This window comes from Jatropha curcas, chromosome 8 (genome assembly GCF_041381405.1).
Source record: "Jatropha curcas cultivar XTBG-Jc1 chromosome 8, XTBG_Jcur_1.0, whole genome shotgun sequence".
Taxonomy (NCBI): domain Eukaryota; kingdom Viridiplantae; phylum Streptophyta; class Magnoliopsida; order Malpighiales; family Euphorbiaceae; genus Jatropha; species Jatropha curcas.
Window position 1 is genome coordinate 4845107 of NC_143158.1, and position 16886 is coordinate 4861992.

Genomic DNA, 16886 nt, shown 5'->3' on the forward strand with positions numbered 1-16886 from the left:
ATGACCCGATTTGCTCGAAATTAGATTTTTTTTTTTTTTGGTTCCAAACGAGTTCTGCGTTGCTTCTTTCTTCGCCATTTTCAGATATTTCAGTCTGCTCCTTGTGCTTAATCCTAGAAACAAAGATAAACAAAGAGAAATGGTTCTGACTCTTCTTCCCCGACTCCATTTATCTATCTTTACCCACTCACCGCCTTCACTGCATACTCCTTTGAACATCAATTTCTTTTCTAAACTGAAATATTCCACCATTATTAAACCCAAATCCACTCTTTCTACAACGGAGCCCGTACCTATATCCCACGTCTCAAACACCCATGAAATTTTGGCCTCTCCAGAGGAAACCCAAATCCAGATTTCACTTGACAAGCTCTTTGTCCCGCCGGAGACTGAAGTTCCAGTCAATGATACTAATCTCAGTACCAGAATCTTGAAATGGTCGAATATAGTATTGAGTAAGTACGCGAGGGATGCTCAGGTTACGCAGGCAGAGTTTATAAAGAGCAGCGTTCGGACTGAGGATTGTCCTTCTGATGGTTTGCCTGAGTTTGCTCTTGTGGGCAGGTCTAATGTTGGCAAATCTTCACTTCTCAATTCGCTTGTTAGAAGAAAGCGGCTCGCGCTTATCTCAAAGAAACCTGGTTTGTAAATATCTTCTTTTTTTTTTTAATTTATTTACTTCATTGTAGGAGAGAGATTATTTTCTTGGAAATTTGTTCAACTTTTAACCGAGTCTTGTGAGATGGTGACTGTTGATTACTAATGTTGAAACTAAATCCATATTTTACAAGAGGACTTAAGAGTAGGGAAACGTTGGAAAGGAAGATTAGTTAATATAGTTATTTCTCTGGATGCTGAAGCAAAAAAATGAGTTCGATTATACCATGTTTCATTTTATAGGCGTACCAAACATAGCCTAGTTAAACAAAAATATGAACCTGAGCCAGATTTAAATGACATTGAATTGCTTTTTGACCCTCAAAATCTGAAATTTTAAGGAACTAGTTATGTTCACAAGATAGTGATGACTTCTTGAAATTGGCAGTGACATTCTGATAAATGAGATGACTTATGTTAATTTCGTTTACTATAATTTGCTAGATAGAACATGAATTATTTATTAGTTTTTGTCCTAACAATAAAGTTTGATTTTGGCTCTTTCCTCTCACAGGGAAGACACAGTGCATCAACCATTTTCGAGTCAATGATAGCTGGTACTTGGTGGATTTGCCTGGATATGGGTATGGTTTGTTTAAATGCCTGACTTGCAAGTTGGTGTATAGTTGAACTTGTATGAATTGTTTTATTCTTTTTTATCTGAACACATATAAGTTGCTTGGTACAAGAGTTCAAAACTGATATTCTGTGATTACTGATATTTCTGACAGCGATTCGTTGTGACTTTCTAATATTTTTCAGGTATCTTACTTATATCATCCTTGGGCTGTGTGATTTTGGTATCTTTATCCAGTTTGTTTGGTTTCATTTCAATCTGACTTGCTCCTAAAAGTTATAATGTACCTGTTCAGGTATTATGAAATTGAGATTCCTATGCCTATGGGGTGTATCTGTTTGATATGTGCTCACTGTGCTTGTAATAAAATCCCTTGCAAATGCATGTGTGCTTTTAGCATCAATGACAATAACGGAACCTTTTCATTTGCATTAGTTTATTCTTATGGTTGACAATTTGACAAGTCAATCGAGAGTTGGCCAGTTTCAATTACAAGCCTAATTGTTAGCTTTCATTTTCTTATGCATGTTGTTTGAAGTCATACTATTAATTTCAAATAGACTTAGAACTTTACTTTGCACCACTAGTGTTAGAGGTTGTAAAAGGTATCACATTTGTTTCTTCTCTAAACAGGTATGCAGCTGCACCCCAGGAACTTCGGACTGATTGGGCGAAGTTTACTAAAGACTATTTTCTTAACCGTTCTACCTTGGTCTCAGTATTCCTTCTTATAGATGCAAGTATCCCTGCAAAGAAAATTGATCTTGAATATGCAAGTTGGCTGGGTCAGAATCAGGTGACATCTTTTTTCTTTGTTTTCCTTCCCTGTTATGAAATAATGATTTGACTGCACATTGAATAAGATAGGCATGTTATGAATTTTAATCTGTCATTTTAAACTCATTTATGGATAGGCAATGGTGGCTTATTTTATCTTCTTCCCTTGAGCAGTTCAGGAAATGGGATGTTGATATTCTGGTTGATACTTTATGTTCCAATCCTGAATTTCATAAACAAACATGTGTCAGTGGTGTCGGCTGCATCACTTCCCTTATCACTATAAAATGCATAATGTTGTTCGCACTCTGAACTTGTAGCGAACTAGTGGAAAGATAATGTTTTGCAAAGACTAGAGTTGATAATGTGGCTTTTTGTATATAAAGTTTGGTTGATGAGGGGGGAGATTAAAGGTCTATCTATTTTCTTTTCCAGATACCGATGACATTGATTTTCACCAAATGTGACAAGCGAAAGAAGAAGAAGAATGGAGGGAAAAGGCCTGAAGAAAATGTGAGTGACTTTCAAGAGTTGATACGTGGCTTCTTCGAAACAGCACCCCCATGGATCATGACCAGCAGCGTCACCAATCAAGGTCGTGATGAGATACTACTGCACGTGGCTCAACTACGGAACTACTGGCTCAAACATTAAGATAAAATAGTCTAGAATTTGGTATTTTTGTGTTCATCCTGGTAGGTCTTATAATATCTAAAAACCCTCTGCCTGCAATTACTTGCAAACCCTTTTATTGACACAGTTGTTTTCGACTTCTGGGTGTAGTGGCTCTTAATCTGGATAGAAATGGTGATCCAGTATCGAAAATTTTCCAAGAGACTATTAGATGGTCAGAATTTTTTTCCTTTTCAGGTTATTCATTCATTAAGAATGATTGACTGTGAGAGATACTCGCCCCACCTTGCCCAAGACAGAGAAATAGCCCTAAACCATGAAGGGGGAAAACCAGAGGAAGAATTAGAGCTGCAGGGTGAAGACACTAGAGGCTCAGTAGTTATTGGCTTTCCTTATTGACTACCAGATCCTTACTTCAATATTGGAAAGACAGTGTTGGACTGGTTGCAAGTTTTGCTTGTGCACCGGAGAATGCTACTTGATTGTACCATCCATCATGTACATTTCTTACCATATCTGATTGAATTTGAGAATGCCGGTGAAATCCTTGGGATTGTTTTTGGCTAGCAGCTTCATGGCATTGTTTAAGATCTTTACTTTGACTAGTGTTATTTGTAAAATATTATGATCGTTCTTATTATTAATATTTTGGCAATAAAGTAATAAACACCTAAAATCATAATATAACATATTTTTAACTCTCAAAGCCCCAAAAGTATTAGAAGCAACGGACATTAAATGAAGCGTGAAGTCAGTTTGACAAAAGCAGTCTGGAAACAATTTATAGAATTCATTTACAAATTAGAACCTTAACAAATTGGTCAGTATAAAATTGATTTTGGTAGAATTTGCAAATAAATTCTGAAAAGACTATTCAGCTAAGATAGAGTGTAGAGTTCGAGTTGAATAGGCACGATTATGTATTTTCCTTCACGAAAGTTAATGTTTTTAGGCTACGGAAGAAGTAGAAGCTTAACCAGATCAAGCAAACTTTTGCATAACCAAGAACCATGAAAATGGCATCAATAGCACCAGAGAAACAATGATGTCATGATGGACAGAGCACATCACTGGCTAGCAGCAACAAAATGCATGCTCTCCGATTTCATCTCAGATTGACAGTATTGAATATATTTGAACATGCCATGAGAAAGAAAATGTAATAAACACCAAAAATCATAATGTAATATGACAGGAAAAATTTGTAACTCTCCAACGCTTAAAAAACTCTCCAACATATAACTAGTTATGGCCATTAAACAATGATCCAAAATTCTGGTTTGCAGATTGATAATCATGAAAGCCAAAAATAGTTGCATTACAGTTGTAGAACTTATAAGGAGACAGCAGCAGCTCCCTTGTTCCTTGGAGTGGCTTGAGTACCTATCCCAACAAAGGAATCATGCACATTCAATTAAACAATGCTCCATTTTTAAAGTGAAAATCAATGACAAATTAATTTACCTTCTCTGAAGTTGGTCTTGAACCTGCGGGGAACATGGCGGAGGTACCTCATGCGGCCAGTACCAGTGGTCTTTCGGCGGATAGCCTTCACACTCCAGTTGTCTGAAAACCAAACAACAAACAAGCTACATCACAATTGCCACGATGATAAACTAGCAACTGAGTATAAATCACATAATGAAGCTTGTCTGGAATCGAAAGAATTCTATAAAAATTCTACAATAGAATTAATGTGCAGACTGGAACCTCAACAGTTAACAAAATGACTATTATAGAATTGGTTGAACTTAAGCCAAAATTAGTACAATTTGCAAATTAACTCATAAATGAGTATGAAATCAAGAAAATTTTAAAAAATGTGGCTTCATAATTAAAATGAATTTTACGCATATAACATGCAAGGTACCAAACATGAGAAACCTTTTACAAGTCATTTCATTTTATTTGCAAATAGAAATGATATAAATTCATCCGGTTCGCAAACAGAAAAGTAAAGCATCAAACCACCAAGGATCGGAAGATAATAATAGACCCAAAGAAGCACAAAATTCAGAAATGTGACAAATAAACTAGAATTTCCCTTCACAAACTACTAAAAGATGATATAAGATTTCCCTTCTCATCATCAGATCAAGAAAATAAAAAATACACTTGTAATTGAAATATTACTACTATAGAATAGTGATAAAAAACAGAGCATACATTTTCTGAGACGACTAGCCGGATAGGCACAAGCACCGCAACGGCTCTTTTGGAGGTGGAAGCTCCGGCGACCGCATCTAACGCATAGAGTGTGGGTCTTATTCCTCCTCTTACCAAAGCTTCCTGTTCCTTTACCCTAAAAAACAAAATACTCATTTAAATTACCGATCAAGAAACAAAATTAAACCTTTATATGCAGAAAATTAGAAAGGCAGGGAGCACCATTTCTTCTTCAGCAACAGCAGCAGCAACCTGGCGATTTCGAGGATAAGCAGAGAAAAATCTTTTCGCTTGAAACGTTAGAGTATTTATATATAAGAAGAGAAGTAGGGTTTTGTGAGTGGACTGTTTAGCGTTAGGGTTTGGGCGGGTACTTATGGACTGGGTGATTAAATAATAAGGCCCAGTAATAGTTCAATAATTGGACTAAAGCAGGCCCATCATCATTGAGATTTGGGCCTCAAAGTAATTCAATTTAATTTCAGCAATTACATTGCTACTTAAACCCAAATAGACAAAGAAGGCATTAGACTATAAGTCAGGCCCATAAATTCCTCTTCCTCTTTGGTATGTTAGAAATGTCAAACGAAAGGAAGACAGGCGGTTTAAATTTTTGAAGGAGGTTTAGTTCAGCTGATTCGTCGATGAAAGTGGTAAATAGTATAAGAAAATTTATCATTGTTTTATATCTTGAAGCTTTTATTCTAATATATTTGTAAATAATAAAACATAATTTATGACAATTTCATTATAATACTTTTTAAATGTTAAAGTATTTTATAATTTTTTTTAAGGTATACATTGTTTACTTGAAATCACTATTTAAATATGAAAATTAAATAAATTTGTTATGCAAACTAGATGGTCAAAAAGAGATTGTCGCAAAGTTGAGATGAATATATAAAGTTTTTCTGATGTATATATGATTATACAGTAAGTTCTCACCACAAACATAAGCTTGACCAAAATTAAACTAACTTAAAATTTCATTCCTTTCAAAACAAAAAAAGGAAAAACTAGAGTTTAAATTTATATCAAAATGAAAGATTTGCAAACATTCGCGGGGATAGCTCAGTTGGGAGAGCGTCAGACTGAAGATCTGAAGGTCGCGTGTTCGATCCACGCTCACCGCACATTTGTTTTCTAATTTTGCTTTTTCACACTATCATGGCTCCATTCCAACTTTGGCAAAGCAAAAAAGACCAAAAATTTTGCTGTAATTATTTTGTCACTGCGAGAATCACTATCAATAGCTTCAAATTCAAAACAATAATACAGAGAGAAACACTTTGATCGTTTTTCACAGATTCACATACTTAAAAAGGTCTAGACAAGCCTTTTGACCCAGAGAAGAAAAGCTAATCATCAAATTCCCAGCAGGATCCTACTTAATTTCAAACACCTGAAATAAATTGACGAACCAAATATAAAGCAACACAAAAGAAAAGGTAACCATGTCTACCCAAATATAATAATAAGTTCCAAAGCAAGAAAAACTTTTGATTTTCTTTTTGTTTTTCTCTTTGATATCCCATTAATCGTGCACTCTTTTCTGAGTGCTTAGCAGCATCTTTTATTTTTGCCAGTGGGAAAGAATTTGAGTACCCATTGAAGAGAAAATTGACTAGGGTACGGTTAAAATTTTATATCCTTGTTTGTCTTATTCAAAAAGGTAATAAGAAAAATGAAAATTCTATAAGTTTGTTAGCTTTCATTCTAATTTTGAGGTAAGAAAATCGAATATTCAATATATTTTATACAAACAGAGAATATTTCACAAAATTGCGGAATAGGAAAGAAAGCTAAATATGCAATATATTTTATCATTATACAGAACTAGAATTTTTACGAAATTATGAAAGAACAGTAGATTTTACTTCGATGCATGAATAAAAAATAAGGAAAAAAAAATATAAACAAGAGAGAAGAAATTGATCGATGGAATGGGCTACGATATTCTTAACTCAAAATCGTAAAAGCATAATCCATTTAAGACTTAACATAATGGTAAAAAAAAAAAAAAAAATTCAAAAAATGGGTTGGAAACATATAGGCAACTTTATATATATATATATATATGATAGCTCAATTATGTGCACTATGTAGCTGTCTCACATAGAAAGGCATATGCTATATGGAATAGGACAAGTGTAGAGAATGAAAGGAAATTGCAAAGATCTGTGCTAAAAACGAGATTGATAGACAAAGTGAGTTGGTGGAAAAAGCTTTACTTACTTGGGATTTTAATTAAAAGTGATAAAGAAAAGGTCTTTTGTCCATGTTTTAACTAAGATGGAAGTGTATCTTCTTGGACCTGCAACAACACAGTGAGAGAGATACGATACTCTTCACTTTGGAATCTAAATATTATACCCATCATGTGAAGAAGTTTGGATTTTGAAATGTGAAATGGAAATGATGAAGAAGAAGAAAGGTCATGGTAGTCTTGTTATAGTCTTATGGGTGTAAGTGGCGGTCCCAAATTTTTGGGAGGAAAACAGAGAGTGACAGAGAGAGAGAGAGAGAGAGTGAGACGGTGTTGTTCTTGAGCTAGTTTTATGATGATGATGATTGTGTTTGCGTCATTCTCATAACTATGCACGCGCTTGCCCTTTTCATACATGCAAGAAAAGCTTTGTCTTTATGGTGTCAATTGTTGTTAAGGGTGGCAAAGAATATCTAAAAACCTTGTATTCTTCAAGATTATGTTTGGATTAGAGAGGAAAGAATATGAAGTGCGTGGGAAAATAAAGGAGAGAAGAAAATTTTGAACAAAAATGTCATTTTCCTTCTTCTTTCCAAACAAAGGAAAAATAATATTCTCTTAGTTGGAGTATTAATTAATTTCTTTCTTCCTATATTTTCTCTCTGTTCAAACATGGTATAAGGTTCAGCATGTGAACATGAGTCTCTTTCATTTTTCTTTTTTGGAGGGGAGTTAATTCACAATCTCACAATTTTAGAAACTACTATAATTTCGTTGAATCAAAATTTATTGATAAATCTCCTTAATATTCTTTATAGTAATTAGAAATACGATAAAGGTTTTTATTATGAAGAATGGTAGATTAGTCACGGAAGATTCTTGTCGAAGAAGAGTGAGAATCGAAATTATTTGGAGAGAAATTGTCACGAAAGATTCACTATCTCTTGACATTAATTATCTAGTACCGATTTAATTATGAATATAGCAGAATGGAGACGAACTAATTTAGAATTAAAGCTTATTAATTCGTTGTCGGTATGGTTTGTTGCATTGGATAAAAGCTAACTCTTCTCAATTTGCTGATCTAATTTTTGCTAAAACTAACAATTATATTTTTTATATTATAAATAAATTATTTTTCCAAATATTTGGAAATTATATTGATTTCAAATTGCACAAATACAGTGGGAATGCACTTTTAGACTTTGCTTGAGAATAATCATTTAGGCTTGGAGTTACTCAAAAATAATTCTATCAAAAAAAATTAGCTAGCTGAATAATTGTGAGATGGCACGTGTATATATGCATGCTAAATATTTTTTTTTTCATATTATTATTATTTACCCATGAGTATTTCCATTATTACGAGATTAATCTCATTTCAAAATTTTATATTTATTCCTCTGTGTAAATAATTTTCTACATATACAACCCTTTACTATTATAAAGATCATTGAGTGAATTCAATCGTCAGTTACCGGTTACCGAATTATTCATTAAAAGCATAAATGACCAACTACATATATAATAATATAAATAATAATAATTATTATTAATCTCAATATATGACCACATTATTATTATTATTATTATTATTATTATTATTATGTGAAATAAATATATCCATAAATATATATAGTCTTCAAATTATTTTTAGTTAAAATCTCAGTAGATAAAAGAATACTTATGAAAAGAGGAGAAAAATTTGTCCTATTATGTAATTCATTTTCTTTCTGATATATGACAAACAATAAATACAGAAAAAGACATGTTGAAATGTCAGAATTTATACAAATTTTTTTCTCTTTCGTCTTTCTCAATACTTGTATATACATATTCATAACTTCTATCTATATACATGTAGACTATTCATTCTAAGACCACGAATTCCAATCTTTGAGTATTTTCATATAATAATCACAAATCCAGATAATTATCGTTTTCATAAAATTTCCAATCTTTATGCTCAGGTTTGCTCAGAAATATAGTCTCTTTTTACAATTTTTTATTAGAAATCTTAAATTTTATATTCAGTATTATTATAATTATTATTATGTAATTACTATTATGAAATTAATTAATTTAGTGACAGACATTCCAGGAGGATATGTGTATATGACAATGATAATTAGTTCCCCACCATCTGGTCTGATATGGACTTTTTGCAATCAATTTTAAAGCCAGCAAATGGCATAAATGAGTGAAGGGAATTAATATGTACATTTCAAACCGTTAGGAAAATTAATGTTTATTATTAATTTAATTTTTTAATTTTTAATATTTTGGACCACGAATAATAAATTAGGGTTTTTAAATTGGTTGGTCCAAATGAGTGGCCATGTGCACCATGAGTATGTACGTCTGAAGAGGAATTTAAGTTGAGAAAAATGTCCTATCATCACCTTGTGGATCATATACATACACCTTCGCAGCAAAGGACCACTCTCCTTTTCCTTTAAGTTTAGGGTGGCTTAGGCAAAATTCTGCCTTGTAGGAAAAAAGATTGCTTTTGATCAATTGATCTACCAAACTACATGCCTTTGGAGTTTGGTTCATACATAATGAAAAACCTAACCCTATCTTCTTTCTAGTTTTCTTCCTTTTTTTTTTTTTTTTTTTTTTTTTCTTATTATATAAATTTCAGACACTTGGATTGAAAGCGCTGTGCAGGTAAAACACTTCTAATAGTTAAAATTCCAAAATTTCAAACTCTTAACTTTACATTTCAAGTAGAGTTTATCTAAAGATGCAGTTTACTCTCACTGATCCAACTAGAAATTGGTTTTTACTCTTCTTTTTAGTATTTCAACTTTTCTGATTAGCGTAATTATTATATATATACCAAAAAATAATTTTATTTGATATATCATTAGTGTGGTTTAGTTGGTCTTTGCACTAATGTGAAGAGTGCGAGATTTTGAATTCGAGTCCTCTCTATAATAAGAGTTTTCACTAATTTGATGAGTCAAGACAAGACTATCCTTATTGTGTAATTTATCGTTTTATTTCGACTTATTGTACCTCCTAATGAATATAGATTAAAGAGAATAATATACTATTAAATGAGTTTTTTTTTTATATATAATTTTTTAAAATAATATTCACTAAATTGCTAATTTCTGTCCCACCCTCCATATCTTTTAAAAAAAACTTTGATTTCTCGAGTACAAAAGTAACTAATTAATTGATTATGATTCATTTTGTATCTATCATACTGTCATTTAGCACTAGATGCAAATTAATTCGACTATTATAAATATAATTATATGATTCCAATCATGTAAACAAAAAATGTTTGAAGTGGACATTAGAGTTTCTTTGGAAGACAGAAATATGACACAGCTTCCTTTCATGTGTATCTAACAAATTAAAGTAGTACAATTTTATATAAGAAATATTCAACCACCTACGTATAACCTGAGTTTAAAAAAACCTAAGAAACTTTGTTGAGAGGATCATGAACGTCCATCTTCCTTTTTCAATTTCCATCGTATATTTGGCTACCAAGTTAAGTATTAAGGTTAAAAAGAAAATTACATACCAAGACATGATCTCGTGGTGAGTGCATTCACAATATGATAATAGATCGAACTTTAAATATTCTTCTTCACAATATGATAATAGATCGAACTTTAAATATTCTTCTTCCAATACTCAAAATAAGCTCACCTTTTTTTATACTAAATAATATAAATTGAATAATTGTACCGTTACATGAAGGTTACCCTCTTTTAAACTGGCGATTAGTATATAATTGAAAAAATAGTACGAAAAGAGAAAAAAAAAAAAGTGAGAAGGTAGGGAGGGGAAATTAGAAAGGACAGTTGATGGTAATAAAGGCTGAAAGGGGGCCCAATTTAGATTGGCCATTTGGATCTCATGGGCCATGCAACTTCTCTTGTTCGGCTTTAAATAGAATTTGGAGAAGAAGAAGATGCCTTTCATTGATGTTGATTTTTCTCTCTTTCTCTTCTCTCTCAAATCATTGTTGGAGAGGCTATGTCCTTATTCTCGAACCCACAAGATTCGATATTTTTTTTTTCTTATATTAAATAAATATTTATAAGGCTTATACAATCTTAAAAAAAAAAAACCCACCACCTACATTTTCTTTAAAAAAAAAAAAACCCTAATTCTCGTATTATGATTATGTTTTGTCAAGCTCATTCAAGATTTAAAATACGGATGAGAATTATTACAGGACCAAAGACAGTATATCTTTTCTTGAAAAATCTATTAAAAGACATGAGATTTTGACAAATCAAGAACACTTTTGCTATTAATATTCAAAAAATATTAATATTGACTTGAAAACATTATAATTTTAACGAACTTGCAACTTATCACCGAAAGTGTGTATAGATAAAATATATAACATGACAAAAAAAAAAAAAAAAAAAAGATCAACAACATTAAATTTTTTTTCGAAAGAATATTGCATCGAAAGATTTTTTTTTCTTTTTTTTTTTTTCTCATTCAATTGTAGAAATCTCAGCCGCTAAATTTGCTTGATTAATTGACTTGTGATTACAATTAATTAAGCTTAAATAGATTACTTATAATAACTAGAATCACATGCTGTTGGATATATTTAGGTTTGATACTGACATCAAATCTACCTACATTTGTTTTCTCGATTACAATTTGTCCATTACCCTTGATTAATTTAGCTCTATCTAGTTAGAATTTGAAATCCTATAATTTTATCATATGTTCGGCAAAATTAGCTATTTGGTAGCTGTTAATTGTTTGAGTAGCGGCTAACATTACATGAGTTGACGTTTTATAAAATATAACTTTAATTTTCAAGAGCTAGTTAGTTCAAATGCTATATTACCGAACACATATTCTAAATGGCGAACTAAAATATTTTTCCATGAATAATATTTCATGTCGTTTCACTTTTTAACTTTGGGTCAGAGATCAATCAATATCTAAGTGATTTCAATTTTTTGCCAAAATAATTGAACTTTTAATCTGGTTGATTAAAATATCAAAATAGTGACTGTTGGTGGGTCTCCCCATTCACTTGATATGTAAATGGCCTTTGAAGAGCACCATTATCACTTTTAGTTAAGAAGATTCCAAGAATATCACAATTGCTTGCCCATTTCAGGTTTACCTACTTACCCCCAAAACGAAACCTCATGCATGCTCAAGCACTTTGCTCTATTGGCTCACCAATACCACAATTCTAACGTTTCTTAGATCCTCTTGAAACTGGGCATAAACGAAATTTCTTAAATTATTTAGATCACGAAGAACTTAATCTTTTATCTAATTTCTACATCAAGCGAGTGTGTAAAATAATATCTTTCTGAATATAAAGATGTTGGGACTTGAAAACGGCGACGTTTATAATCCGCGCATGCGTTCTGTGTTTTCTTATATATATATATATATATGTATTGGGTTAGTGTTGTTTGGAACCCAAATGGGTCATTAAGCTTTTAGTGGACTCATGATTTCACAAGGGTTGGTGCACACATGCATATCAGTTTTGTAATGGGCAATGAAAAGCCGAATGAGATTCATTTAATAATTATTAAGATTCTGGTGATCATCATATGCTCATACAGTGGTCCTGCTTGCTGCAAATTGTATCAACTAGATTTAATTCATTTGTACTCGATTTGTTTACGAGATTAATGGGAACTTCGAACTCTAGTCAAAGCCAAATAAAATAAAAAGAAAGAGAAAATTCAACGATCTATAAAAAAGAAAGTAAGAAATTTCAATTAGAAGTCATTTCAATTTTCATTAAAAGTTACGACAAGAAACATAAAAATAAAAAAAAAAAACCCTAAAAAAATTGGAAAAAATTGAAAAAGAAAAGATTAGGGAAAAACATACAGAATGTTATCTTCTCCAAACTCCCCCACTAATTTTTTTGAAAAAATAAAGTAAAGAAAAGGTTAAGCACAATAACCAAAATCACTTAGCAAACAAATGCCAAACAACCTACCACCCTCTCCCTCCCTTCTCTTTCCCCTCTCTAGAAAGTCATACCTAATTAGAGAAAAATGGTAATGTACAACATGTACACATAGCTGAGGTCCCCCCACAAACAAACCTTCTTTTCTTTTCTTTTCTCTTCTCCTCTAATCCTCCTTTCCCAGCTACAAAGTAAACTCTCTTCTTCTTCTTCCTTCTTTTCTCTTTTTTTTTTTAGTACCAAAATTGTGTCCATTGGCACTATGGAAAAAGAAGAAGAAGAAGAAGAAGAAGAAGAAAAAGAAAAATCCTCCAAATATCTCTCCTGTATTTTTTTCCAAAGAAATAATTCTTTTTTTTTTTCTCTTTCTCTATATATTATTATATGTAAATCAAAAACCAAAAAATTTTTCAAAAAATAATATTCATGGTGATGATTGAGGCAAAAGTGATTTAGCAAAAGCCATAGAGTGTTTAGCTTCAGCTTTCCAACACCTTTCAATGTCTTCTGCTATTCTTTGAGCATCCATTGAAGCACCAAGAATACCACGTTTAGTGAACCCCACTGCATATAGCCCACACTCCCCTTTCCACCCATTTGGAAATGGCCTTCTTGGTAACCCATCTTTCTCCGAAAACATTTTTTCTTCCTGACAATTCAATTCAAGCCCATAATTATTATTTTTTAACTTAATGTATCCTTATGGATCAACACACACACACTTGATAAAAAGATAGGGATAAAATAAAAATATTAATAAAAGTTAAAAAGGCTACCTTTAGCCAAGATGGTACATTGCTTTTGTATCCTGTTGCTAAGATAATGGCATCAAAGTTCTCTGTTTTCCCATTAACAAACTCAACACTGTGTCTTTTCAGCCTCTTAATTCCTGGACAGACCTACACAAACAATAATTATTTCTATTACTAAAAAAATATGTTCAAGAATTCAATTTAAAACACTAAACTAGTTGTACTCTAATAATTATCTATCTTATAGTGCAAAAGATTAAAAGTATAAATTTAATTAAGTCCAATTGAATAGGAAGTGGAAAAAAAATTCTTGGAGCTTAAACAATTAATGGGTTAATGGAAAAAAAAAAGAAAAAAGAAAAAGAAAAAGGAAAGGGAACAAAAAGGGAGAAAATGGGGTGGAGGTAAGAGAGACAGTGCCTATGAAATCAAGAAAAGCAAAAGGTACGATTGTTTTGAAACAGTAAGAATCCATCAAAGAAAGCAAGCAAAGCGTAAGAGTTGTGAAAAAGTGATGTGATATACAAGAAGATGATATGATATGATTAGGAACGAAAGTACCTTAATGTCTCCACTTTTGATCTTTGCTAGTGTCCCAACATCTAATACTGGGGTCTTTCCTGACAAGTTCTTGAGTTCAAGGGGACCCAATTGCGGCCGGTCCAATCCCAATCTCGCCGTATCTCCGAGCACAATTCTTGACAACACCAGCAGCAGCCGATCCACAGTTCTCGTAGGCAACCACTTAAGCAACCACATAGATAGCCCGAACGTTGATTTTCCTAGCATCTCTCTTGGTAGTATATGCACCTATTCAACAACAATCAACACAAATAAATGTAAATCATTTCATATTTACTTCAATCTTGCGCATGCTCGAGTATTCCAAGAAAGTGAAAGTTCTAAGAGAATTTTTATTTTTATTTTTTTTTGTTTTTGTTGACATAAAAGAAAATTTCACACATCCACTCAAAAATAAGTTGCTGTTGGGACTTGAAGCCCACTAGCACGATCTCTTTCAAATCGTTACATGAATGAATGAAAGAAATTACGAGCCTTAATAACTATTGCTTTTTTTTAACATGTACTCCATTAGGTTTTACTTCAATTTTCATTTAAAATTTCCAAAAATTTTGAAAAATAAAATATGGGTTTTGCTTATTTATGCTGCATTTATAGAGGGTATTTCTTATTCAATGAAAAAACTAGTCTTATGAAGAAATCTAAAACTGAATTTGACAAAGAGGCATATATAAAGAAAGAACCTTTCAAGTGCAATTTCTGCTTGAGTTTTTCATTCATTTAAAAAAATAAAAAAATCTGGGTTTTGTTTCTTTATTCTGATTCTATAAAGGGTATTTCTTATCAATTAAAAACAAACTAGTGTTAGGAGGAAGCGTAGAACTGAATTTGACAAAAAGGCATAAAGAAAGAAAGAACCTTTCAATAGTGCGTTTGTTTTGCTTTAAGGAAAGAGAGAGAAAGAAAAGGGTACTTACTGTATCTCTAACCACAAGTGAAGGCTTTGCACTATGATTGCATAGATCTAAACAAACCTCCATTCCTGAATTCCCACAACCAACAACCAAAACCCTTTTACCACTAAACTCTTCTCCACTTCTATACAAACTTGTATGCCTTATATCTCCTCCAAATTCCCCCATTCCTTCAATCTCAGGCACCACCGCCTCCGCATTCTCTCCGGTAGCCACCACCAACCACCGGCAAACATATTCCACCTCCTCCGCTTTAGGCCCCACAGTCCTCACGCGCCAAAACCCAATAACTTTATCATATTCTGCACACGATACAGTCTCATTAAACCGTGGCCTAATATCAAATTTCTCTGCATATTTTTCTAAGTAGTCAATAAATTGTTGCTTTGTAGGATAGGTTGGAAAGTCATCTGGAAACCCCATAAGAGGAAGTTGACAGAATTGCTTTGGCAAGTGAAGTCTAAGCCGATCATAAGTCTTTAACTGCCATAAAGAAGCTATACAGTTGGATCTTTCTAATACTGTACTTTGAACTCCTCTTTCTTTCAAACAAGCAGCTACCGCTAATCCTGACGGCCCTGCTCCTACAATTACTGGCCCTGGCACGCATACACACCTTGGACATGATCTTTTCATATTTTCAATGAATATTGGATCATGAGCTTGTTTGCCTTCTATTTCTCTTAGGCAACCCATCAAACAGATTCAATAACAAGAAAACCAAGTTTTCTACTACCACCTTTACTACTAGTACTAGTAGTATATTAAAGAAACAAGGACTAGTAGTAAATGTTTATGTCAACAACACGAAATTTGAGTTTAAGCAAAATTAAAAAACTGAAGAAAATCCATTTGGCTAAAACTGTGTTGAAGAGCGAATAGTGGAGACTAAATTGAAAAATTAGCCCCAGATTTAATTAGAGGGTAATTGAGAGAGATTAATTAGCTCTCCATAAGGGTATTCCTTAAATACTGGAGAAGATTAAGAGAGAGAGAGAGAGAAAGAGAGAGAGGAGAGGGGGGTCTTACGTACCAGTGAGAATAATTGTTTTTTTTTTTTTTTTTCTATTTTGTTTTTAATCTCTCTTGCTGTTTTTGTTGTTGTTGAACGGTACAGGTTAGCAGCGGAAGATGAGCAAGAACTAAACCAGCATTCAAGAATGAATGTGAGAGAGAGAATGAGAGGGATGGTGATATGTCTATATATATTCCTTTTGTTCATAGGAGAATTTATATGATGGGTTAGGAGTGGTAAAGTGTTAGTAACACAAGTAGGGACATTACATCTATTATAATAATAATAATATTCAAATATACATTTATTTTATATAATTAGGTATATAATAAAAATAAAAATAAAAATAAAAATCAACCTATAAGCCCAGTTGAAGACTTACAAGAACGTCACCATACTTGTCATAAAAGTGAATTGTTGATATCATTGGGTTTTCTGATTAGTAAAGGAGAAGATCTTTAAAGAATTAATCTTTTTACTTTACCTACAATTATAAACTAATTTGGTTCCAGCATTTGGCCTTCTTCGTGCTTCGGTAGTTATCGGATGTATTAGTAGTAGCGGTTGGTGCGCATGTTCCTATTCGACAAAATTAAATATTTTAGTAGCCGTTAATTATTTGGGTATAGTTTAATTGTTAGCTGTTCGAATAACTTTTTATAAAATATTAAA

The 16886-nt window shown here is 32.4% G+C and overlaps 3 protein-coding genes and 1 non-coding gene across 5 annotated transcripts; 2 read left to right on the forward strand and 2 right to left on the reverse strand.

The window, feature by feature from the left end:
• Positions 1-12: 12 nt before the first annotated feature.
• On the forward strand, positions 13-3311 carry LOC105638275 (P-loop containing nucleoside triphosphate hydrolases superfamily protein). 2 transcript variants are annotated; one of them, XM_012222065.4, is made up of 5 exons: positions 13-641; positions 1172-1241; positions 1868-2030; positions 2447-2706; positions 2795-3311. In XM_012222065.4, the coding sequence occupies exons 1-4, from the start codon at positions 140-142 to the stop codon at positions 2663-2665; spliced, it is 954 nt and encodes a 317-aa protein (XP_012077455.1). In that variant the 5' UTR covers positions 13-139; the 3' UTR covers positions 2666-2706; positions 2795-3311. The 2 variants fall into 2 exon arrangements, with proteins under 2 accessions (XP_012077455.1, XP_012077454.1); XM_012222064.4 differs by having other exon boundaries at positions 2447-3311.
• Positions 3312-3790: 479 nt separating this feature from the next.
• On the reverse strand, positions 3791-5189 carry LOC105638277 (large ribosomal subunit protein eL37z). The gene is made up of 4 exons (XM_012222066.4): positions 5033-5189; positions 4811-4946; positions 4109-4210; positions 3791-4027 (listed from the first exon to the last, which is right to left on the reverse strand). The coding sequence occupies exons 1-4, from the start codon at positions 5033-5035 to the stop codon at positions 3978-3980; spliced, it is 291 nt and encodes a 96-aa protein (XP_012077456.1). The 5' UTR covers positions 5036-5189; the 3' UTR covers positions 3791-3977.
• Positions 5190-5870: 681 nt separating this feature from the next.
• TRNAF-GAA (transfer RNA phenylalanine (anticodon GAA)) lies at positions 5871-5943 on the forward strand. The gene has a single exon. It is a non-coding gene; the product is annotated as a tRNA-Phe (tRNA).
• Positions 5944-12727: 6784 nt separating this feature from the next.
• On the reverse strand, positions 12728-16405 carry YUC6 (Flavin-binding monooxygenase family protein). Its single transcript, XM_012222067.4, has 4 exons — positions 15203-16405; positions 14265-14513; positions 13728-13850; positions 12728-13600 (listed from the first exon to the last, which is right to left on the reverse strand). The coding sequence occupies exons 1-4, from the start codon at positions 15893-15895 to the stop codon at positions 13376-13378; spliced, it is 1290 nt and encodes a 429-aa protein (XP_012077457.1). The 5' UTR covers positions 15896-16405; the 3' UTR covers positions 12728-13375.
• Positions 16406-16886: the final 481 nt, after the last annotated feature.